General features: G+C 58.3%; 10 protein-coding genes across 10 annotated transcripts; 5 read left to right on the forward strand and 5 right to left on the reverse strand.

Annotated features, from left to right (window-relative positions):
• Positions 1-600: 600 nt before the first annotated feature.
• Positions 601-1,176, forward strand: JKF63_03694 (uncharacterized protein; the record flags this gene model as incomplete). Its single annotated transcript, XM_067899694.1, has 1 exon — positions 601-1,176. The coding sequence occupies one exon, from the start codon at positions 601-603 to the stop codon at positions 1,174-1,176; it is 576 nt and encodes a 191-aa protein (XP_067755933.1).
• Positions 1,177-3,884: 2,708 nt separating this feature from the next.
• On the forward strand, positions 3,885-5,522 carry JKF63_03695 (uncharacterized protein; the record flags this gene model as incomplete). The annotated part of the gene is made up of 1 exon (XM_067899695.1): positions 3,885-5,522. One exon carries the CDS (start codon positions 3,885-3,887, stop codon positions 5,520-5,522), a length of 1,638 nt encoding a protein of 545 aa, XP_067755934.1.
• A 1,533-nt stretch (positions 5,523-7,055) lies between these two features.
• On the forward strand, positions 7,056-7,637 carry JKF63_03696 (uncharacterized protein; the record flags this gene model as incomplete). The annotated part of the gene is made up of 1 exon (XM_067899696.1): positions 7,056-7,637. One exon carries the CDS (start codon positions 7,056-7,058, stop codon positions 7,635-7,637), a length of 582 nt encoding a protein of 193 aa, XP_067755935.1.
• A 2,619-nt stretch (positions 7,638-10,256) lies between these two features.
• On the forward strand, positions 10,257-11,504 carry JKF63_03698 (uncharacterized protein; the record flags this gene model as incomplete). The annotated part of the gene is made up of 1 exon (XM_067899697.1): positions 10,257-11,504. One exon carries the CDS (start codon positions 10,257-10,259, stop codon positions 11,502-11,504), a length of 1,248 nt encoding a protein of 415 aa, XP_067755936.1.
• Positions 11,505-12,220: 716 nt separating this feature from the next.
• On the forward strand, positions 12,221-13,378 carry JKF63_03699 (uncharacterized protein; the record flags this gene model as incomplete). The annotated part of the gene is made up of 1 exon (XM_067899698.1): positions 12,221-13,378. One exon carries the CDS (start codon positions 12,221-12,223, stop codon positions 13,376-13,378), a length of 1,158 nt encoding a protein of 385 aa, XP_067755937.1.
• A 368-nt stretch (positions 13,379-13,746) lies between these two features.
• JKF63_03700 (uncharacterized protein) lies at positions 13,747-14,910 on the reverse strand (the record flags this gene model as incomplete). The annotated part of the gene is made up of 1 exon (XM_067899699.1): positions 13,747-14,910. The coding sequence occupies one exon, from the start codon at positions 14,908-14,910 to the stop codon at positions 13,747-13,749; it is 1,164 nt and encodes a 387-aa protein (XP_067755938.1).
• A 712-nt stretch (positions 14,911-15,622) lies between these two features.
• JKF63_03701 (uncharacterized protein) lies at positions 15,623-16,492 on the reverse strand (the record flags this gene model as incomplete). Its single annotated transcript, XM_067899700.1, has 1 exon — positions 15,623-16,492. The coding sequence occupies one exon, from the start codon at positions 16,490-16,492 to the stop codon at positions 15,623-15,625; it is 870 nt and encodes a 289-aa protein (XP_067755939.1).
• A 695-nt stretch (positions 16,493-17,187) lies between these two features.
• JKF63_03702 (uncharacterized protein) lies at positions 17,188-17,550 on the reverse strand (the record flags this gene model as incomplete). Its single annotated transcript, XM_067899701.1, has 1 exon — positions 17,188-17,550. One exon carries the CDS (start codon positions 17,548-17,550, stop codon positions 17,188-17,190), a length of 363 nt encoding a protein of 120 aa, XP_067755940.1.
• Positions 17,551-18,107: 557 nt separating this feature from the next.
• On the reverse strand, positions 18,108-19,931 carry JKF63_03703 (uncharacterized protein; the record flags this gene model as incomplete). The annotated part of the gene is made up of 1 exon (XM_067899702.1): positions 18,108-19,931. One exon carries the CDS (start codon positions 19,929-19,931, stop codon positions 18,108-18,110), a length of 1,824 nt encoding a protein of 607 aa, XP_067755941.1.
• A 1,124-nt stretch (positions 19,932-21,055) lies between these two features.
• Positions 21,056-21,997, reverse strand: JKF63_03704 (uncharacterized protein; the record flags this gene model as incomplete). The annotated part of the gene is made up of 1 exon (XM_067899703.1): positions 21,056-21,997. One exon carries the CDS (start codon positions 21,995-21,997, stop codon positions 21,056-21,058), a length of 942 nt encoding a protein of 313 aa, XP_067755942.1.
• Between the last annotated feature and the right edge of the window lie 1,785 nt (positions 21,998-23,782).

Here is a 23,782-nt window from a genome sequence, read left to right on the forward strand (position 1 = left end):
GCTGTGGGACTTTGTCCTGCAGTGCAGCTACACACGCACACGCACACACACACACACACACACAAATATAAGTTGAGGTATACACTTACACAGCCGCGCGCGCGTGCCTGTGCGTGTGTGTGTGTGTGTGTATTTGCGTGGGATATCCTCCGCAGTGGGCAGAGGGGATATCGCGCGCGTTGTGCCGTGTGGTCTTTCTCGTATATATTTTCCTCAAATTTTCATTGATTGACGTGTTCGTCCTCTCTTTTTCCTTTTTTTTTGTCACGGAAAGTGTTGACTTGTTGACTCGTAAGTTCGACAGGAGAAAAAAAAACACAAGAAAGAGTGCGGAGAGCGCTTGTTCCCCCGCATTAAACGCACGGGCATTACAAAAGCCTTCTGACCCGGCCTTGCGTCATAGTGGCGCACATCTTCGTCTTGCTACCTCTATCATTCGTTGTCTTGCGCTCTTCACTCCATTCATTACCAGGTGCTTGTATTGACATCTTGTCCCACCCTCTCCTCGCAAACCCTTGTGCCTAAAGGAATCCTCATTGCTCCACCGCCACAGCTGTACGGTTTCCTTCGAAGTAAGACATATTGCTGTGCATCCCGTTCATGGCCACTCTGCGTTGGTACGGGCACCCCCGCATCACTTTGTTGAACGGTACCCTCTCGTCTGTACTTCTCAAGGCGTGCGGCTGCGTTGACGGCATCGTTGCCGCTGCTCTGCATCCACGTCGCTCGTTCCATGGGAGCATGTCCGCACCGGTGACAAACTGCGCCGGACCGCTGGAGAAGGATGGGTCCAAGGATGTGGGCGATGCCGAGTGGAGGCGACTGCTCACACCACAAGAGTACCACATTCTGCGCGAGAAGGGGACTGACCCGGTGGGCGGGACATACGACAACGTCTTCGATGACGGGGAATACGTCTGTGCTGCATGTAAGACGCCACTCTATCACTCCTCTATGAAATTCGCGTGTGGCTGTGGCTGGCCCGGCTTCTACGACTGTATCCCAAAGCGAGTGCGCGAACAGCCGGACCAGGACGGCCGCCGTGTTGAGATTGTGTGCAACGCGTGCAACAGCCACCTCGGCCATATTTTCCGGAATGAGGGCTTCCGAAACCCCCCGCCGAATGAGCGGCACTGCGTGAACAGCACCTCTATCATACTGCGAACTACGTCGTAGGCCAGTGCAGTGCGTAAAGGTCGGTCGTTGCCCTCCTCTCTCTTCTCCCTTCCTCCTTCCCCGCTTCCCCTCCTCCTCGTACATGTGCCTCGGAGTTGGTTTTCCCCCAGTTTGTACACGCGCACAACGGATTGTATGTCATGCAGTACAGAGGCGACGGTTGATGATGATGTCTTGGGTGAACCCGCCACTCCTGACGACGGGGGGATGCGTGGTGGCGCACTTCAAAGCAGGAAAAGAGGCTGCAAGAGCTTTACCCACGCCGAAAGTACGGTGACAACGCACGCCTTGTTTCAACGAACCTCACCCCAGCAGCCGTGGGCAGTCCGCCTACCAAAGCACACAAACGTGCTGCCCCTTCGGAGACGTCAGACCGTGGGGAAGGGGTGGCTACGGCGCGTGCTGCTGTCGTTGCTGCACGGCCTAAGCTGGCGACCCGGGCGAGTGCGATTCGTGATGTTCGAGCCTCCACAGCTGACAAGGGAAGTGCTTCAGCGACCACGATACCCAGAGCCACTAGCAGAGCCGTGTCACCAGGCAGCAGCGCCGAGGGTGGCACGGTTGGCGGGGAGGATGACGACACGGTGGAGCACCGCCGCTCACTAAATCGTTCTCGGCTGGCGAAAAAATCAGCGCGGGCAGTGACTCCCACAGTCGAGGCCGCCGACGACGACGACGAGGGTGAGGCGGCAGCTGCGGTGGATGCGGAGGCGGACGAGGAGACGGTGTCAATGACACCCGCTGCTGTTGATGAGGCTGAAGAGGGAGAGCTTGCGGTGACGGCGTCCCCTAAAAAGCGTAGGCGCGGCTCGACCCCGACTACCTCGACGTCCAAGGGTCACTCCCCCATCCTGGAGGCCAAGCCATCGTTCTACGGCAAACGCCCCCTGGCAGGCCACAGGCGTTACCCCGCAGAGCTGGAGGAGGAAGAGGAGGCACAAGACGCGTCAGAGGACGAGGCTGTGGTCGCTGAGGAGGATGGTACCGCGGAGGACATAGATGAGGAGAACGAGGAGGAGGGTGAGGAACGCGTGCCGCTCAAATCAAGTGCAGCGGTAGCTGCACGCAGGATGCATGCCCACAACAGCATGACAGAAAGGAGGACTGGGAAGAGTGCCATTGTGCCCCTTTCACGTAACACTGGTGCCAACAGCCGCAAGCAACGAGCTGGGCGCGTTGCACCTAAAAAAGGTCGAGCGTCTGCGCAGGCGGACGATGACGACGACACTCCTGTGGAGTATGACAGCAACGTTGAGAACGCCAACGATGTCGCCGGAGACGACGACGACGACGACGTCACCCCTCTACCCGTTGCAAAACTGCGTGGAAAACCAGTGGCGAAGCAGAGCCGCCCAGCGCCGCCGAAGAAGGGCGGGGCCATGCGGCCCGTCCGGCACGACTCCTGGGATGCGGGATCCAGTCAGCGGCGCCGCGACGTCCATGGCCACCGCGGTGCTGCGAGGTGGGACGAAGACACAGTGGAGGGAGCGGCAGAAGCTGTTCATGAGGACGGTGACGAGGAGGACGTGGAGGATGTGGCACCACCACCACTGCCGCCCCCGCGAAAGCAGCTGAAAAAGCCACTGAAGCGTGCTGCGCTGAAGAGGCGGTAGATGATCACCGTCATCTATATGATAGTTTTTTGTGAAAGAAAAAAAACCCACAGTCTTCGCCAGCGAAAGTCTCGCGTGTATGTTGACGTTCATGCTGCCGTGTACGGAGGCTCTAGCATTCCCTCAACAGTTAATGCCATCCACCCTCTCTCTCCCCCTACAAATTCTCTATTGCGAATGGGCGCGCAGCCGGATAGCCCCCCCTCCCCCCCCCCCCTCGCCTTGTACGAAACGTGGTTCTTCACTGCCAACTATGTGTGTTGTGACACACACGCGCCGTTGCTTGACCATCACAACTCTCTTTCTACCGCCCCTCCTCCTTTTCCTTCCTCACCTTCGTTTTCTTCTACTGCTTTTGTTGTCCAACTTTTCCTGTAATATCATATATGCCCCTTGTTTTGGAGACCCGCTCACTCCCATGAATGCCCTCCCCTCCCCTCCTCTCCCCTCCCCTCCCCTCCCCTCTCCTCCTCCTCCTCCTCCCCCATAGGCTTCCTTCGCACTTGACTTCCAGATACGTATACACACACGTATATACATTGTATGTTTCTCTTCCTAGTGAATTGCGAAGACACGTCACCCGGTCTCGAGCGAGCTAAGATCTGCGTTGGGAGACGAGGGAAGGCAAAATCTCTTCAACATCGTACAGCGGAAAAAAGGGCATCAGGCATAACAATTGTACTCCCGGATAACAAAAAAATAGGGTTGACTCGTCTGGACCACAACACCGCTGTCGAATACAACCCATCTCCATGTGTACGTCCACGCGCGTGGATCGGCTCTTTGGTTCGCTGGAGGCGAGGGCAAACAGTTGGTCAACAACGAGTGGGTCTGTGCCCCCCCCCTCCCCCTCCCCCTCCCCCTGCCCCGCGGCCTCCCTTCTACTTCCACTGCACCTATCTCATTCACCCCCCCCTACCCCTATCCCTCCCCCACACACACACACACACACGTCTGCATGGATTCGCGCAGATAAAGCAAAACGCCCTTCAGCCCCTTCCCCGAGTTTTCTCACTACCCACCACTGACACTGCCCCATCTCCGCTCTTTTTATCTTTTTTTTTCCTCGTTCCCCGTTCCGCAGCGCAAACCCTGATGCCTGTTGTCTGGAGCTCACAGCTGCCACGCCGCGTGCACCGACTGTGCGTGTTGGTGACAGCGACGGCGCTGCTGGTTGTTGCATGTGTGCCAGCTCCCTCGCGCTGCAGTGTGGAATGGGTGCTACAGCAGGTGCAAGTGCTGCACCGCCACGGTTCGCGCTCGGCGGCGCCATCCCACAACATAACGGATATCTGCGGCTCAACGCCGTGCGGGTATCTCAACCCTGAGGGCGAGACGATGATGCGGAACGTGGGCAGCTTCCTGCGTGAGCGCTACACCACGGACTTGACGGTGGTGGACGAGCCCTTCCTGCCCTCGCAGGGCTACGACCTCGACGTTGTGGCGTCGCGCTCAACGGATGTGCTGCGCACGCTGCAGAGCGCAGAGCTGTTCCTTGCTGGGATGTTTCCGGACACGAGCCGGCTGATCCCCGCCATTCACACCGTACCGACGGATGAGGACATGATGTTGTTCACGTTTTCACAGCCGTGGGTAGACCTCTATGCGATGCACGCGGAGGCCGCTCAAGTGGCACGTATGAACCCTGTGGTTGATCGCTACTTCCCCGACTGGGCGGTGCTAAGGGATCTCGGTAAAGTGCTCTGGAGTGAGGACTACTGCTCAGACTACGCAAGGCGTATGATGTGCGTTGTTACGCTGTTCGATATTGCGGCTGCCAAGCGCTCTGTGGGCGAGTTGCCAGCCGCTGCAGCCGCCCGGTACGATGATTTGCATGCGATCGTGGCCGCGTGGTTCCGCTACATGTGGTACTACGATCCCAGCAACACCTTGTCGGTGCAGCAGGGCGGGCGCGGGCAGCTGTTTCTGCAACAGGTGCTGACAAACATCGATGATTTTGTGGCAGACCGCAACAAGTTCAAGGTGATGCACTACAGCGGCCACGATATTTCTGTGGCCGCCGTGTGGGGTACACTGGGTGACAGCAGCGTGTACGCGATGCAGCCCACATACGCGCAGACGTTTGTGCTTGAGCTCGTGAAAAGTGCGACCACCGGCGAACATGGTGTGCGCGTGCTGCGTGGTTGGCCCGGCCAGTCGCCTGACACGGGCTTCACTTTTTCGTGGGACTCAAAGTGGAAGCTGCACTGCCGGCGCAGCGACGGGACGAGCTACGCTGCTGAGGACAACCTGTGCCCACTGGAGGACTTCCGGCGCTACGTTGCAGGGACGGCAGGGACGGACCCGCGCGGGATGTGCCTGCTGGACGCGGAGACCTCCGCTGTGCTGAGCTGCCCGACGGGTGCGGCGGAGCAGACCAGCGCCGTGGCACTGTCTGCGTCGTGCTCGCGGTACCGCGCGGTGTGCCCCGCGTATGCATGTGAGTCCGGTTACGTGTTGTCCGCACCGGATTTGCGCTGCAGGTGTGCATCTGCGGATTGCCGAGTGCCGGGCGGCGGTGCCGAGCCTGTTACGGTGCAGATGACTGGCGTGGCTGGCGGCGCAGCTGCCGGCATTGCGATCGCTACGTTCTGCCTTGGCGGACTGTTTTCCGTTTTGGCAACGGTACTGATCATGCTGATGGTGCGGCGGCGCGGTGATGGCAGTCTGCCCAGCTCGGTACGCAGCGACAAGTCTATGGCGCCAGACCATGTAGAGCATGAGCGCATGTAATGCCGCCGTGGAGCTGCGTACATGGTCGGCGACCTCTCCTCACGCCTCCTCTTTGAGCGTTCGACTGACCTTGTATTGATTTTTTTGTTGACTAATGCGCTTCCCGCGTGCACGCGGCATTACGTGGGGTGACGCTGGAGGGTATGTGGTGTTGGCGTGCGTGCGTGCACCTCTGCGCGCGCGCCGCGCGTCTTCACCACTATTCTCTTTTGTTGCGCATCGTCTCCCTGGCTGCGGCCGCGGGTAAGCCGTAAGTTGAGTGCGTGGCGGATGTGTTCGAGTGCGTGCAACTTGCGCGCCTCATTGTTGTGACCCCGCCCCCTCTGATACTAACGCCCCCCCCTCTTTCCTTCTTTCCTTCTTTCCTTCTTTCCTTCTTCCCCTCCCCCGTGCCGTGCCAGCGGACGTTACTTTTTTCATTATTTCATTTCGATTGACGTCTTTTTTTTCGTCTCCTGTGTTCACTTTTTTTGCGTCGCCCTCTGCGATTTTATTTTCCTCTTTCCTCCATGTCTTCTCCCTTGAGTTGAGACGTCGGGCAGAGTAGAACCGGGCGGGGCTGCGCGGATCAGCGGCCTGCTCCACACACTGCTGCCCGCCCCGTCACCTTGCGGTCCTGAAGTTGAGCCTTCACCACAGACGTGTCCGCGCGCGGCAGGCGCTGTGGGTCCCTCTCTCCGTCCTTTCCACCTGCCGTGTCTTTCCCTAGTCGCTCTATCGATTCCTGACCCTATCGCGTCACCTCTGGTACATTGCGACTGTACCTTTGCCTTTGAGACATCGTTGTCGTTCTTGTTTTTATATTTTTCTTTGTTGGGCGCTGTACTACCCCCTTCCTCTTCCCGATCCGCAAGTTGCCGTGCGAGTGGGGTGGCCTGTCAGGGGTTTCCATCTCTCTGTGCACGCGCACGTGCTGGTGTGCTGTTCAAGGTCCGCTGTGGGACTTTGTCCTGCAGTGCAGCTACACACGCACACGCACACGCACACACACACACACACACAAATATAAGTTGAGGTATACACTTACACAGCCGCGCGCGCGTGCCTGTGCGTGTGTGTGTGTGTATTTGCGTGGGATATCCTCCGCAGTGGGCAGAGGGGATATCGCGCGCGTTGTGCCGTGTGGTCTTTCTCGTATATATTTTCTTCAAATTTTCATTGATTGACGTGTTCGTCCTCTCTTTTTCCTTTTTTTTGTCACGGAAAGTGCTGACTTGTTGACTCGTAAGTTCGACAGGAGAAAAAAAAACACAAGAAAGACTGCGGAGAGCGCTTGTTCCCCCGCATTAAACGCACGGGCATTACAAAAGCCTTCTGACCCTGCCTTGCGTCATAGTGGCGCACATCTTCGTCTTGCTACCTCTATCATTCGTTGTCTTGCGCTCTTCACTCCATTCATTACCAGGTGCTTGTATTGACATCTTGTCCCACCCTCTCCTCGCAAACCCTTGTGCCTAAAGGAATCCTCATTGCTCCACCGCCACAGCTGTACGGTTTCCTTCGAAGTAAGACATATTGCTGTGCATCCCGTTCATGGCCACTCTGCGTTGGTACGGGCACCCCCCCCCCCGCATCACTTTGTTGAACGGTACCCTTTCGTCTGTACTTCTCAAGGCGTGCGGCTGCGTTGACGGCATCGTTGCCGCTGCTCTGCATCCACGTCGCTCGTTCCATGGGAGCATGTCCGCACCGGTGACAAACTGCGCCGGACCGCTGGAGAAGGATGGGTCCAAGGATGTGGGCGATGCCGAGTGGAGGCGACTGCTCACACCACAAGAGTACCACATTCTGCGCGAGAAGGGGACTGACCCGGTGGGCGGGACATACGACAACGTCTTCGATGACGGGGAATACGTCTGTGCTGCATGTAAGACGCCACTCTATCACTCCTCTATGAAATTTGCGTGTGGCTGTGGCTGGCCCGGCTTCTACGACTGTATCCCAAAGCGAGTGCGCGAACAGCCGGACCAGGACGGCCGCCGTGTTGAGATTGTGTGCAACGCGTGCAACAGCCACCTCGGCCATATTTTCCGGAATGAGGGCTTCCGAAACCCCCCGCCGAATGAGCGGCACTGCGTGAACAGCACCTCTATCATACTGCGAACTACGTCGTAGGCCAGTGCAGTGCGTAAAGGTCGGTCGTTGCCCTCCTCTCTCTTCTCTCTTCTCCCTTCCTCCTTCCCCGCTTCCCCTCCTCCTCGTACATGTGCCTCGGAGTTGGTTTTCCCCCAGTTTGTACACGCGCACAACGGATTGTATGTCATGCAGTACAGAGGCGACGTCTCCCCATCAAAGTGCGGAGCATTGCCCCTGGCTCACATTATACTATAGTGTGACACAAGGGATAATGCACACTCTACCCTCAACTCCCCTGGTCACACTATGACCGTTTACTGTATATACATATATGCCGCCGCTGATCATCATGCTTCTCTCCCCAATGCGAAGGGCTCATCTCCTCACATTTGTATTACTGCTGTCGGCCCCCCTTCTCTCCCCTTATTTATCCTCGGTCACTGCGTCATTTCACGTGTGTGTATATATGTGTGTATGTGATACCCAGATATGGAGAGACGGCAACAGTAGAAACGTGTCTGCCTGCAAACCGCCGAGGTCGTGATTCCTTTTTTTTTTTAAACATATACTAGTCCCCCACAATCCCCTTATACGCATTTCTACTCACATAAAAGTGCGGGGCATCGCAGCCTGGACTCAAGAAGTGTGCCTGACCAGTCGCACGTGCGTACTCGCTTCCGTCCTCCCTCCCTTCCTTCCTTACACACACACACAACCCCCCTCCCCCCACTTCCCGTATTCGGTATTGGAGGGGAACCATGTCGAGTGATTTGAACCAGCAACTAGAGGCTATGTACGAGGGGAAGCTCCTGACGGAGGAGCAGGTTGTACAGCTGTGTAGTCGCTGCAAGGATCTCATGCTGGAGGAGGGTAACATAGAGATCATCTACGCCCCCGTCACACTGTGCGGCGACATACATGGCCAATTTTACGACTTGTTGGAGCTTTTCAGCAAGGGGGGGCGAGTGCCGGATACGTCGTATGTGTTCATGGGCGACTACGTCGATCGCGGCTACCACAGTGTGGAGACGCTACTGTTGCTACTGCTGCTGAAGGCACGTTACCCCGATCGTATCACGCTGTTGCGGGGCAATCACGAGTCGCGGCAGATAACACAAGTTTACGGGTTCTATGATGAGTGCTACCGCAAATACGGCTGTGCCAACGTGTGGCGGCTGTGTACAGAGTTGTTCGACTACATGCCGCTCGGTGCCGTAGTCGAGGAGGACATCTTCTGTGTGCACGGAGGCCTTAGTCCGCAGATCGGCACACTTGATGAGGTGCGCGTGCTGGACCGCAAGCAAGAGGTACCGCACGAGGGTCCTATGAGCGACTTGCTTTGGTCGGACCCGGAGGACATTGAGGGGTGGAGCGTTAGCCAGCGCGGCGCCGGTTTTGTCTTTGGTGGCGATGTCGCCAAGAGCTTCAACCACCGAAACGGCCTCAGTCTCATAGCGCGTGCACACCAACTCGTATTGGAGGGCTACAAGTCGATGTTCGACGGCAACTGCTGCACAGTGTGGTCTGCTCCAAACTACTGCTACCGGTGCGGTAACGTCGCCTCCATTCTCGAAGTGGCCGAGCATTCCAAGACGGATCGGAATGTTGTATACTTCACCGCAGCCACAGCCGATGTGCGCGGCCATCTCGCGAAGCAGCCCCCACCTGAGTACTTCCTGTGATAGAGCACAAACGACGACCAGAGGCTGGTCGGGGAGGTCGAGAGACTGCTGGCACCGGGCGAATGTATCAGCGTGTTTCGGCATGGTGTGCATGTGTGTGTGTGTATATGTGTATGTGTTGAGGGGGGGGTGAGGGGGGTAACTCGTCTGTATATTCTTCATACAGATGATGATTGTGGTGGCGCGGAAGTCTCTGCGATGCTGTCGCGTATCCGCTCTCTTTGCTTCGCGCTCGTCTGGCTCTCGCCTACACATTCGCCTTGCTGAACCTCCCCTGCCACCTTTCCTGTCCGTTCTTCTTTCACAACAGCTGCTGCTGCAGTTGTGATAGCTCTTGTGGGTGCTTTGTACGATGTCTTTCCGTCGGGTGCACTTTTTGCTGCCGGTAGGGCGCGGGGGCGCTGACAGAGATCAGTCACCCATGGCGGGGTAAACACATTTGTCTTTCACCGATTTGGCTGCCCCAGCCGTGATGCTTACACACGTGCTCGTGCCTGAAGAGGGTGCGTGCATAAGATGTGCGAAGCACATGCAGGTCCTCGTTTCTCTCGCCTAGGCCTTTCTAGTGCCAACGTGTGATGCAAATCTGCTAGACTGGGTGTCGACAACAGGCCACTCTCGAACTTCCCGCGCGCGTGCTTTTTTTTGCCCCCCCGTGTTCTTCTTTCCATCGTTCACATCGCTGTACTTTTTGTGACGTATACGCACACCGGGTGAAGTGGTTGGTCTCTGATCTTTATTTCAAGGGGGCTTGCCTCCTCCTCCCCCAAGCACATACATATAGACGCATGCACCTCTTCCTCTCCTTCCGATATCGTTGGCGATCCCTCCCCCCTCCCTTCCCCCTCCCTCCACTACCACCACGCATCGCTGCAGCGGCACCACCAGCGCCTGACGCGTACCCACCGCGTCCTTTTGACTCAACTCCTTTTTGCTTCTATACGCGATCTAGTTATTCGCTGGACCTCCGCCAAACATGCAGCGGTTCAGTGACCGCTACCCCATCAAGGTGGCGGCACCCATCGCAGCTCGTGGGTGGTCATTGCGGTTCGGCACGTGCTGGGCACAGCGGTGTTCCGTGCGCTTTAGGGCAATCAAGGCTCACTTCTCCGCCGCAGATGAGGCCGCCGCCTCTGCCAGACCCTGGGTGGCTTCGCCTCACAACCGCTCCGTTGCTCACTGGCTGTACATCAGCGCGGCATGCGTGGGTGGCGTTGTTTGGTTTGGCGGCGTGACGCGTCTGACAGAGAGCGGGCTGTCTTTGGTGGAGTGGAAGCCAATCAGCGGTGTGCGCCCGCCGCTGACGAGCGAGGAGTGGGACAAGGAGTTCCGCCACTACCAAGAGTTTCCCGAGTACAAGCAGAAGCCGGACATGACGCTGAAGGAGTTCCAGTTCATCTTTTTTTGGGAGTGGGCGCACCGCGCGCTCGCCCGCAGCCTCGGCCTCGTCTTTGGCGGCCCACTGCTCTACTACGCCAGCCGCGGCTACTTCAAAGGCAACGCCAAGTTCCTGGCCGGCCTTGTAGGCATCCTGGGCCTAGGCGGGGCGCAAGGGTTCATGGGGTGGTACATGGTCCAAAGTGGCCTTGACAACAAGCTGCTCGAGGAGCGTAGGAAGGTCACGGTGTCCGCCTACCGCCTCGCCGCCCATCTCATTCTGGCTTTCACCATCTACTCCTTCATGCTGCGCATGGGCTACGGTCTGAAAATGCCGATCATGGCACCCTTCCCCCAAGTGGCCAGTGTGCGGCTATGGTCACGTTTGTCCTTCAGCATGATGTTCCTAACGGCTATGTCAGGAGCCTTTGTGGCAGGGCTCGATGCGGGGCTCCTGTACAACGACGACTTCCCCTGGATGGCGGGCGGCATCGTCCCCCCTCCTGACCATCTATTCGCCCTTGAGCCAACGTGGCGCAATTTCTTTGAGAACCACGCGATGGTGCAGACGATTCACCGCATCATGGCTGGCGTGACCTTCCTGACAATCACTGGACTGAACGTGGCCGCGTCGCGGCGTCGCGGCTTCATTCCGCCATCTGTCGTCCGCCATCTTATGTTTGTGAATACGGCCCTGTTGCTTCAGGTCGGGCTTGGCATGTGGACAGTGATGTCGACGGTGAGCATCCCCGTCGCTGCGTCTCATCAGATGGGCGCACTAATGCTTCTGACCACACTGATTCGTATGTGCGCTGTGGTGGGCAGTCGTGGCGTTGTTCTTGCTTAGGTACTACTGTGTGTTTGTGTGTGTGTGTGTGTGTGTAGCGTGGGTAACTTCGATACGGTGGTGGGTATGTGATTCTCTGCCCGCGGTCAATGCTACTAGCAGAAGATCACGCCCACACACTGAAGTACCCGCCTCCCCCCCCCCTCTCATACACACACACACACAGAGGCTTAGAGAGAGAGGCACAGAGAGGGTAGGAGGGGGAAAGAAAAATGCGGTTGGCGCACCTCACACATCGTATCATAAAAACAAAACTGAAAAATAAAAGAATGGGCCGCTCCGGTGCGTCTATGCACCCCCCCCCCAACAACAACCGACGGGTGTCGTTAGCACTTGACAGTTTTCTTTATGCGTTTACTACGCCATCACCCCCCCCCCCCGTGGTGTACATGCAGCACCGTGGGCCGACCCTAGTTCCCCCCCCCCTCTCTCCACCCTTCACGACTGCAGCAGCGGAGTCGTAACCGACCGCTGATGCGTCAATACATGCTCACAGGCACGCTAGCTTCTCCCTCCTCTCCTCCTCGCATGTTCGTTATGAGGTGCTGGTGAGCACTGCAACGATATCACACACCTGCGGGCGTGATCAGCATTTCTGCTGTGAAGTGCACGCATCCGCGTATATACACCTTCTTTTCCTTCGTCCACCCACCCCAATTTTGGTTGTGCTCGTTGGGGTTGGGATGCTTCCACTAATCGGCCCTACACGGGGTCGAATGGCGCGCAGTTACCGGTTCTTGTGCTACGCTATTCTCACGTCGGTGTCCCTGCTATTGTTTCTGGTGTACGGCGGCGCTCCTGCCGCGTCGTTGAGCGGATCGGCGGAGTGTCCCCCCACGGTGGAGGATACAACAGCTTGGTGCTCCAAATGGTTTGGAGGCGCTGGCGGCGTCGTGACAGCTGGCCCCTGGAGCAAGCATTCGTTCACCTGCGTGTGCAACGGTGTTGTGGAGCTGAGAATCGACGGTGACCTCGTCGCAGATGACCACAGCGAGCCGCCGTCATTGCATGACGGTTCACAGGGCTCATCGGGATTGATGCCGTCCTCACTCGTGACGCCCCCCTCCCTCGATCGCAAGAGCCAAGAATCGTACTCATCAGTGTCGTCGGCGAGGCCGCCCGTGACGCCTTTGTCTGTGCAGGGGGGAAACATGTGCTTTTGGAACGGCTCCTTCACATCGTACCCAGATGGCGTGAAGTGCTTCGCCAGCACTGGCGTGTGCCCCACCTCCTGCCTTCAAATACCGAAGTTTCTCTGCGAGAGCGAGCAAGCGAGCAGCTGCACCGTCAGCCGCGACGGCGCGCTCCTCTACAGTTGCGCGACCTGCAGGGGAGAAATCTACACCATTAATACGTCAAGTCCAATCACGTGCTTCCGCAGATACACGAGTCCACTGTGTAACCCACAGTTGACGTGTAACGGTCATGGATGTTGTAGCACGCATCCCACGATCAACCCCGCTGCTGACGAAGTGTGCAACTGCTTCGCCAACAGCTCGCATGGCTACTACGCAGGGGCCGATTGCGGTGAATGTGCACCGAACTATTACAAAAACTCTGCGGGGCTGTGTAAGACGCGTGTGCAAACTGTGCAGATTCTGTTGGCGTCAATTGGCACGACGTGGACAATGGTGTCCCCGAACATCGCGGTGCTCTTCCTCTTTGTGGTTTTCGGAATGGTGCGCAAGCTGAATGCGTCTGACCGACCTTTCGAATTGACTGGCATGCGGCGGGCAAACCTGTCCACGGTGCAAGTGGCGCGGCGGCGGCAACAGAGTCTCTTTCACCCCAAGTACATCCCAATGCGGCCGGCGAAGAGCCGCTCCTTCGCGAATCCGCGCCAGCCCCGCACTCGAGGACCGCCTGCGTATTGATGTGAACCATTTTTTTTTGCCATTTGCCCTCGTGCGCGTGTGCGTGCCCCCCCCCCCCCCAAAAAAAAAAACAATGGGGCCCGCGCCTTTTTGGGGGGCGAACCCCCGCCGCCCCCCCCCCCCCCCCAGCAGCGCCGACGCCATGCCCCGCCACCGAGGGTGGGGAAGGGGACATGTCCCGGGAAAAGCAGATAACGCCCCCCTCTACTAGCGCCGAAGCCATGCCTTTTGCACGGGCGGGGTGGGGGCGTTTTGCTTTTCCTGGGGCATGTCCCCTTCCCCACCCTCGGTGGCGGGGCATGGCGTCGGCGCTGCTGGGGGGCCGGGGTCGGGGTTGCCCGGCGGGGGCGGCAACGCGCCGGTGCTCGTCATCGGTGCGCGGGCGGGCGCCTGGGGTGCTCCTCGGTGAGCTCGCTGTTGCTACCGATTGTTTTGTGGGGGTAATTATGTGTCATTACGGCATCGGCGATGTCCCAGAGCTCCTTGCGACGTTGTGCGTAGCGCGTGCGAAGGGCTCGGTCACCACATTGCCGTCCGTCGCTCAGCACGACCAAGCCTGCGCCCAGGGAGTGGCGCACAACGAGTTCGGTGGCTTTTGCCGGCGACGCCGAGCCAAGGCAAGGGTTCTGCGAAGCTGGAGGTGGCCGATGCACTGCTCGATCAGCCGACGCATTCGGTGGCGGGGGGGACGCGGGTTTCGTCTTTGGGCGGGCGGTCGAGGAGGTGTGGGAGGGAGTGAAGACGCTGCTATCCGGGCCACCGATACGGGGTGCCGCTGCAGCGCTGTTGAGAGAGGGGTGTGGTCGCGCGGCCTTCTTCTTCTGGAGGGACGGAGAGCGGAGGGTACTACTGGCTGGATCGCGCACCGCGTTTGTCTGAGGCTGCTCGATTCGCCTGTACGGGTTTTGGGCCGAGGGCGTGCGCTGTTGCGGCGGCTGGGCGTGGAGCTGCGGTCGCTGAGTGGAGGAATGCGGTGAAGGTGGTGGCAGGTCGGCCACCGCTGATTCTAGGAGTGGAGTAGGTGCCGGGTCAGAGAACGTCCTGTCGCGTGATTTGTAGACCTCGTCATAAGGCGTGGCATAGCCCTGTGCGTGCGTCGGCAGCAGGGAAAAATGCAGCGTGCCCTGCTGGTGCGCTGCCCCATCGGACTGTGCCAGCACTGGCGACGCCCTCGAGTCGGGGGAGATGGCAAACATGGCGTGCTGCAGAGTGCAGGTGTCCTCCAGCGTCACGGTAAGCCAACAGGCAACGGTCGGCGCCTTGATGCCGGCTGTGGCGGCCCGTAGTGCTTCTCGCAGGTGGGAGCCACATTCGCTTCCTGACGCAACGGCCACACGCTTAGCTGCGACCGTGCCTGCGCAGTGCACATACACAGCGCGGATGTATGGTGCGGCGGCGTTATCATACGCTTTGTATTGCGCCGCTGCATCCACAAGGGCGCCGGATCGCTGACAGACATCGACCGCTGCCACCACGCAGAGTCGGGTGCGCTCCTGCGGGGGGATGTCAATTGACAAGGTTAGGGCACTCATTCTGATATTCGATGAGGGGTGGGGGTGGGGTGGGGTGGAGAGGTGCACACGGCTCGCAGAACAAGTGTGTGCTCAGACGATCGAGTTACTTAAAGACTAAGAGGCGCACGCATGCGCTTACGACGGTGACGATGTTGACCTGAGGTGGTTGTTTTGTTGTGCGTGGATGATGATGAGCGATCGAGCACGCCCAATACCGCAAGTGGCGAAACAAAAAAGGGGGAATGATGGCGCTGCTGCGCTTGACATGGTCTCCCCCCCATCCCACAAAAAACCCATGTGGGGGTATATAAGGCCGAGAAGGGAGAAGGCGAGAAATGGCGGGGGCGCGGTGACGGAAGCAGAGTGGCGCATGCAAAATATTATACATCCAAGAGGAAGAGCATGTGATCCGTGGGCAGCTCACCGGTGAGCAACAGCACTTGGGTGGGACGTTGAGCTAACGTTTTGTGTGCGCACACAGGAGGGTATACCCTGGACATGCAGGAGCCAGCCCATGGGCGCACGCATTCGCCGCCACCTTACATGGTCACGTTCTTTTTTCCTTTGGTGTGAGGATACCCATCCCCCTCATCCCCCCCCCCTCCCCCGCGCCATCGGGCAACACGGATGAAATCGTGTGCACATACACACGTACAGAGAACGGGAAGCAGCGGGGTCGACGGTATCACGAGAGGCGGCGTCGCAGTCGCGTATGACCTGCCGTCTTCTCTCAGTCTCTCCTCTGCTGCATGCGCCCGGCAAGCAGAGTCATGGGTGACAAACCCCGAAAGATGATCACTGTGCGGTCGAACCGGCGGTACGGCGTTTCTGCGCCGTCGAAATTGATTGGCGTGCCTTCGACGGCGCGGCTCTCGTGAATACGGCGGATATGCTCATCGTCGTCTTCGACCCAGTCGATACTGTGTTCCCATTCGTATCGGGCACGTCCGATCAAAATGTAAATGCAGCGCGGCGCCAGCATCAGCTCAACGCGTTCACCGGGATGCTTTGGATGCGTCAGCGTCATGACGCGGCCAGCACCCAGACACAATCCAGCAACAATGCCTGACGAGTTGCGGGTTTCGTCCACATGGGCCCGTATAAACCCGCTTCCCGCGAGTCGTAAGAAGTGCATACGATCATCGATCGGGATACGCGGCAGGTACGTCTGCGCAAGGTGGTGCGCCCGTGCCAGAGCTTGGGAAACGAGCGGGAGATCGACATCGAGGTTGGCGTGTGGCATGTTTAGACCAGCATCGTTGCCAGTTTTTGCTGCCTGCGTGATGGCAGCATACGAGCGATAGAACTCCTTGTAGTGGTGGATAAGGCCGTCCATGTGACCATCGTTGTAGCTCAGTCGCTCAAACCACGGCTCCGAGAAGCCCAGAAGTGCCTGTTCCTCCTGCTCCGTGATGACTTCTGGCAGTACATACGCTGTCACCCAGTTCGTTGGTGTCGCCTTGACGTCCTTGCCGATGGCCTCCTCTGCAGGCGGCTGAACAAACGATGGGGCCTGTCGCATCGACAGCAAAGACTGCGATGCCACCACCGCCGCCGTTGCCGCCGGCTTTTGCAGTAACCGCCCAGATACAGAACGCATGCGTGGTCAAAGCTCGTTCAGGTGATGCGATAAAGGTGAATAATTCACACGGATACACATGGGGACCTGTGCACAGACACATATATCCTCACACAGCGCTTTTGGATGAGTGACGGCAACGAGAACAGGGAAGAGACAGCGAGGGGCGAGGAATAGGAAGCGTACGTCTGTGTGCATGAGCAGACGCATCGATTGATGTGCGCGCGTTCATGTGCCTCTCTCTTTCTGCAGACGCTGCTACGCAGAGGGGGGGGGGGTTGACATCCTACACGTCGATGGAGAAGATGTACGGCCGTTATCACTGACACCAGTACACAGACGCACCAGAGAGAGAGACGTAACGCTGCGATTTAGGCGTCCACACGAGTACCACGCAAGCAGCGCAGTTAAGCAAGTGGAACCAATGAGAGCGGGTGGGAGGAGGAGGACGACGACAGTAGTTGGGTGAACATGTTCGTCGTGCAGTGAGGTGGGGCAGCGTCTCTTGCCAGTGTTAACGGCCGGCGCACCCACATTCAGCTCTGGCTGACAACAAATGATATGTTCACGAAACACAGCAAGAGGCAGGATGAGGGCCGAAAGCAGCAGAGGTAGAAAGACTTGGTGCACTGACACGAGGCAGCCGCGGTCGCCGGCCGCATCTGGGCGGAGGAGAAAACATGCGCGCGTCGAGTGTCCTCACTGACGCGTCGGGATCAGCCACTGAAGACCTCAGGGTCGATGGTGACGTAAAGCTTGCGTGCCTCTGGGGCGGTAGCGTACATGTCCAGCAGCGTCTGCAAAGTCTGCTCCGGTGCGGGGATGAAGGCTTCGGTGCCGTTGCGCACGAAAATGAAGGTGGCACCAGATCCGCCTGTGGGGGTGCTGTTGCTCGTCGCTGCCGCCCCTTTCGCTCCCTCACTGGCCACAGGCGCCGCCTTTGCCTTGACGAGCTTCTTGCGCAACCTTGCGTGGACCTCGCCAATGGTCGTGTCGGGGTCAAAGCTGCCGTCAGCTACCTTCACGCCGAAGCGCAACGTGTTAAAGTTGACGGTCACCTTCTCTTTTGAAGTGTTCATTGAGTGTGTGTGACTGTGTGTGTGTGTGCGCGCTTGTGAGTTTCACCTTAATAAAGACGGAAGCGGCACTGTGAGATGAAGATAAATATCTGAGGAGGGGGTGAGCGGGTTGTACTGGATAGCGACCAAGAGAGGGAGGTGAAGGGAGGGGAGGGGGTTCGGTCGAACAGGCGCGGGCGGCATAACAGTGACATTCGTCTCGCGCGAAAAGGTGAAGGCTTCGAGGATAGCGGCATGCTGAGGGGCGCACCTCCAGCGAACAGAGGCCGTGGCGGTGTTGGGACGGGACGGGCAGAAATGGTGTTGAGTGAAAAAGCGCTCACCACCCACCCACCACAGCAATACCATGTGTGTGTGTGGGCTTTGCTGTGGTGTACCACAGATGCACACCGAGCGTGCCCGCGTGTGCGCCGCACAGGCATTGCGTGCCTCCTACTCTGTAGTAGAGTCTCTGTTATGTTGGGGAAAAGGGGGGAAATATGACAAAGCTCGGGACGGCTTACACACACACACACACACACGAGGGGAGGGAGGGAGGTAAAAGGGAATGCACGCGCCTACGAGGTGCTGCTGCCGTCGTCGTCTTTAGGGTTACCGGCACCCTTCTGGGCGGGTAGTGATGCTGGAAGCGCCGTATCCTCGTCTGCGCCTCGTGGGGGTTCTGTATCACCCAGTTTGTGCTCCAGGATATCGGTGGCTCCGGTCTCGAAAAATGTTTCGCCAAGTTCGTCCTCGCCATTATGGTCGTCGTCGTCGTCGTCGTCTGCGTCCTCGTCCAGAACAACTTCGCTGGACATCGCCGCATCGGCTCCAGCGGCAACACCCCCCGCTGCCGCCACCACTGTGTCATCCTCCTCCGCGGAGAGGGGGAGCGGCGACATATGGGGGGCCAAAATCTGCAGCGACGACCACCGCGGGCTGTCGGAGAACGGGTTGGCGCACCCGACCAGCGCTGCGTACTCCCCGCCCAGCGCGAACATGATCTCGTCCCAGAGGCACTCGCGGCGGCGCATGATCTGGTCTGGCGGGAAAACCTGCGGATGGGTGATGTCCGCGCCATAGCGCTTCTCCCGCAGCTGCTTAGCCTCTGCGAGCTGCGCCGCTGTTGGAAAGCGCTCGGTAGCATCGTCGTTCGTGACCGACAGTGCGTACGCGCGGAAGAAGCTGGAGGACGTCTTCACTGCCATCCAATGACCGTTCGCGACCTCCGCTTCGAGTTGGCTGGTCGGCCAGCGCATATTCCCCCAGTACACGCGCAGTGATGAACGCGGCTGCCCCTCGGCAAGCTTGGCGAGATATGGAAGAGCCTCCGCTTTTGAGAGGTACAGCGTGGGTTCGCGAGCTCCATCGTCCAATATCCCCCCACAGATGAGTGGACGACAGAAGAGCCCGTGTTTCCTGGAAGCCTCGGCCGAGCAGTTCTGTGCTAGCGCGGGCGTCGTGGGGCCGTTGCCGGTGCCACAGGTGGTGCTTGGCGCGTCCTTCCACTTCAGCCAGTTCATCACCGAGGACGAGCCCATGGACGGCACGCTCGCTTTAGCGATGGTCTCGTTCGATTCCAGCGTGTGCAGCACTGCGATCTGAGCCGTTGGCGGCATCGTGAAACCAATTTGACTGAAGCCACCATCGTATACGTCATGGCCCCAGAACACCTCCGGGAACATGGAGTTGCCGCGGGAGAGCGGGTATGTGAACTGCAGGTCCAGCACAACCGCGCTTGTCATGATGGGAGTACATTCTGTGATCAGCATTACGCGTCGGTCCACATGAGCCGAGGAGAGCGGGTGAGCGAGTAGCAGCGTACCCTCGCTAAGGTCAAAACTATGACGGGCTTCTCGAAGCACCACGCGTGTTGGCACGCCTGGTGCTGCCTGAACATACTTAGGGCCCGCCCCCATCGTGGGCGTGATGGGTTGCGCGCGAAAGAAGCCCTTTCGCCTTTCCGCCACGGCGGAGCTTCGCAGAGATGCGAGCAAACGTGTTCGGTCCCGGTCCATCGCCGGCAGCTTATCTTTGACATTTTCGTAGTGAGCACGAAGTCGGTTAAGGGTGTCGAAGGCCAGATTGATCTTCGGGACACGTTTGGGATCTCTGAAGATGTCGCGCAGAACATCCGTGTACCGCTGGCAGCCCGGGACATGTAACGGCCCAGAGGCGCCGAGCACCGACTGCAGCTCGCTGTTGCATGGAAAAAGTATCTTCAGTACCGGCTCCTTGTCCAGGCGGTTGACCTCGCGATAGAGACTGCGGTAAAGGGAGCGCACTACAGCAGGCGAGACAGTCGGAACGGGGAGGGCCGTGGTAGGTCTCTTCGCAATCTCCTTGGTCGTGGTCTTCGAGCTTGTTGTCGTGACCCGCAGTAGGCAGCTACGCGTGAACATGGCGGCGAGGTAACACTCACTACTCCCCCACCCCTTCCTGCGTAGGAGTGACGGCTACGTGAGGGTCCGAACAACACCAGGAGAGGGAACAACAGCAGAGGAAAGGGGGGAAGCCCGATGCTTCTATTGCGAGACGTGCCCAGCGAGGAGCCCGCAAAAAAAAAAAGCAGCAAGTGTATCAAAGTGAGGGGGAGGAGGGGGAGGGGGGGAGAGAGAGAGAGATCCGCACCACGGTCAGACACTGATCAGCAACTCAGGATATACGCAAAAAAAAAGAGAGAAGTGGGGTGGAGGGGAGTGCAGGTGGACGCACCGTTTTGCTCTACAAACCACTGCCGAAGAAGTAAGGGAGGACCCTTCAAATAAAAAAAAAGGATACGTAGATGCGCAGCACACTACACCCATACAAGACAGTTGTGGTGCAGCACAAGTGGTAATGAGAGTCCCCCATCCACCCACCCAAACCACCACACACACACACACACATACAGGTGGGAGAGTACATATGAGTTGCGTAGAAAGGTGGGTGGAGTAAAACGGGGTGAGGGGGGAGGGCGAGAGGAAAGTGAGGTGGAAGGATGTTTGAAGGGGGCAGACCAGCCCTGTCACCAGAAGAAAAACCAACCGCAAGTAGGGAGGGAGGAAGTGGCAGTGATGTGCGGATATGTAGGCCGCCAAGTAAGGAGGCTCCCTTATCCCATATTCCTCGAGATGGTGGTGGAGAGGAGGAAGCGAAATCTGGGTGATCAGTCTGTTTTGCCTACACCGCGTCCTCCCCCCTTTTTTTTTCTTTCATCTCCGTTTCGCGTTGACTGAATGAAAGTGGCAAATAACAAAGGAAAAATTAAACCAAAAAAAGGGTGTGCCCACATAAACACACACGTGTGTGTACTGCGACACTGAAAAGCTTTTCGCTGCGTATTGGTGCTCGTCAGCACAGAGCGCGATGCGCGAAGTGAGAGGGCGGGGAAGGGAGAGTCAAGCGCGCTGCCGACGAGGCGCCTACCCAAGGTCAATGCAACCAGTGTGCATCCCGAGGGTGGTGCGACCCTGAGCCCTCCGCACTTCCCTGCGTGCCCCATTTATCCTCGCCTACCACGTCGCCCGGCACCAGAGGTGCGCCGCTATTCCTCGACGTCCGAGATGGACCACACACGGATGAGGTTGTCCTTGTGACCGGAGTACAGCGTGTTGCCGTCGGCGGACCAGGCAATGGTGATGCACTCGGAGGGCTTCGTGCCGTCCGGCGTCAGCTCCGCGATGACGGACTTGCTCTCCAGGTCGTACACGGACAGAGACTTCTCCGCGGCAACGCACATCCAGAAGCGGTTCGGCGAGAAGGCGATCTGGTTGATCGGCGACTCCGCGTTGATCTTGAACAGCTGCTCACCGTCGTTCAGCTCCCACAGCAGCGCCACGCCGTCCTTGCCACCGGACGCGCACAGCGACCCGTCAGGCGACACCGTCACCGTGGTCACGTAGTTGCTGTGGCCCTTGAGCGTGCGCTCGCACTTGCCCTCGTTCACGTTCCACACCTTGATGGTGTTGTCCCAGCTGCCGGTCACCACGACCGGGTGCTCCAGTGACGGCGAGAAGCAGATGCTGCTCACCCAGTCCTCGTGGCCGTCGCGCAGGAACTCGTGCATGCACTCGCCCGCGACGTTCCACACACGGATCACGTTGTCGCGGCCCGCGGACACGATCAGACGGTCGTCCGGCGAGAAGGCGACGGCAAGCACGTCCTTGGTGTGCTTCAGGAACTTGCGCTGGCACTGACCGTTGCGCAGGTCCCACATGCGGATGGAGTGGTCCCAGGAGGCGGTCAGCGCGTAGTCGGTGGCGTGGGCCAACGACACACACGACACGAAGCCAGTGTGGCCCTCCAGGCGGTGATCCGGCAGACCGTAGTCGTTATCCACGCTGTGGCGGTTGGGGTTGGTCTTCCACGAGATGGCCGTACCGTCGCGCGACGTCGACACCACCTTGATGTACGACTCCGCCTGCTGGGGGCAGGCCAGGGAGGTGACCCATCCGCGGTGGCCCTTCAGGTGACCCTCGTAGTTCATGGCGAAGCGAAGTGGGGTGGGAAGAAGCTTATCTGTAAGAATGCGCAAGTGAGTGTATGTGTGTATGTGTGTGTGTGTGGTGGTGGGGGGGGGGGGAAGAGGGGAGATGAGGCGGTGGAGGGATGAGTCACGGGGGCATGTGTGTAGATGCACGCGTCATACGCATGAGTGGGTGGGGAAGGAGGCAGGAAGGCGAATGTTTGTAGGCGAAGCATGCTGAGTGCGTCCCTGTACTTGCAAGCACTGCTGGGGAACATATATCCGTCAGGAGAATGGGAGAGAGAGCAAACCGGCGTGGGCTGCCTATGCATGCTCGTGCTTTGAGTGTGTGTGTGGGGGGAGGGGGGGGGGAGGTGAGGAGGGGGGGTTGTCCTTGAATGTGCGTACACTTGGTGTACTGCACATCGCTCAAGATGAAGGGTGCGCATTTTTGGCTTCTCTCGCTTTGCAGTTGTGGTGGAACAGGGGCGACGCCGTTGTACCCCGCGATACTGACGCAGAGAGGGGCAGAAGCATCTGAGAATCGAGAGGCGAACGTGGTGGCGGCGTACTGCAGAGAAGAAGAATGGGGAATGTTGCGGGATAGAAGACTGGCGGGCGCGCGACCTGGATCCTAATGCACCCACACAGATACACATAGGTACAAATCTCATCCAGCATAATTTGAGGGGATTGGTGTGCATGTGAATGGAGTCCCCCCTTCAGCAGATCAAGTAAGTAGGGAGTCATTCTACTCGCCGTGCAATATCGACCACTATGCACATCCTTACATCTTTTTTTTTGCCTCACACATGTCTCGCTATCACGTGTGCGATCCGTGGAAATTTCTCGTTTAACCCGCACGCCCTGGTTTGGCGCAACAACAACAAAAGGGGGAGTTACACGCATCTTTGCACTTCTCTCCCACCTCGGGAGAAAAAAAAGTGGTTTCCGGTTTGGCGTGCGTCTATCCTCCTCTCTCCCTGCCGTTCATCAGGGTTTCGCACCGCCCTGAACTCGTCATTATGTGAAGCGGTACATGTCTTTGACCAAACTCGACACTGTAAGGGGAAGGGGGGGGGGGGGCTGACCCCTCGAAGACTCACCCCTCCCCCCCCCTCCCCCTCCCCAACCGTCGCTTTGCAATAATAAAAAAGGCGCAAAGCCTCCAAATCTCCGTACATACGCTCCTCGCCTTCATGACGGGGCGGTGCATCCGCCTGTAGCCAAGTGAACACCATATCAGCCGTTTTCCCTTGAGCGCTGTGCTTTGAGCTTTGTGGCCCACGTGTGCGGGTGTGTGTGACTTTTTTTTTTTCGAGGGGTGGAGGTGGGCAGGAGGAATCGGAGTAGTGTATTTCCCGGCGTGCGAGATCCGTCAACATCAGTGGACGTGGCGACAAGACGGATGGTATGCTCAGGTATTGAAGTAGGTTATTCTATGTTGACACTCTAGAAAGAGAACGAGCCGTTTTCCCATCCTCTAGCTCTCTGGGTGGAAGAGTAAGCTCAAGACTGGAGGACATGCCACGCGCAAGGGGCACATGCAATGATGGGGGAGAAAAGCAGCAAAGAAGCGGTTTTCAATGAGGTGTGGTGTGGCGTGTGTGTGGGCGCCAACTCGAAAGCTATGACAAGACACGCAATGTGGCGAGTCAGGCACACTACGTGATGAACCTCAATTCACCTTTCAGCGGGATCATCGCTGGGAGGGGGGGGGGGGGGGGGGAAGGGTTCGTGCTCGAGAGGCTTTCTGCGCGGAGAGGGTCATGTCCACGCAAAACTAGTTGATGTAAAAAAAAAGAA

The sequence above is a fragment of the Porcisia hertigi genome, chromosome 28 (genome assembly GCF_017918235.1).
Source record: "Porcisia hertigi strain C119 chromosome 28, whole genome shotgun sequence".
Classification (NCBI taxonomy): Eukaryota; Euglenozoa; class Kinetoplastea; order Trypanosomatida; family Trypanosomatidae; genus Porcisia; species Porcisia hertigi.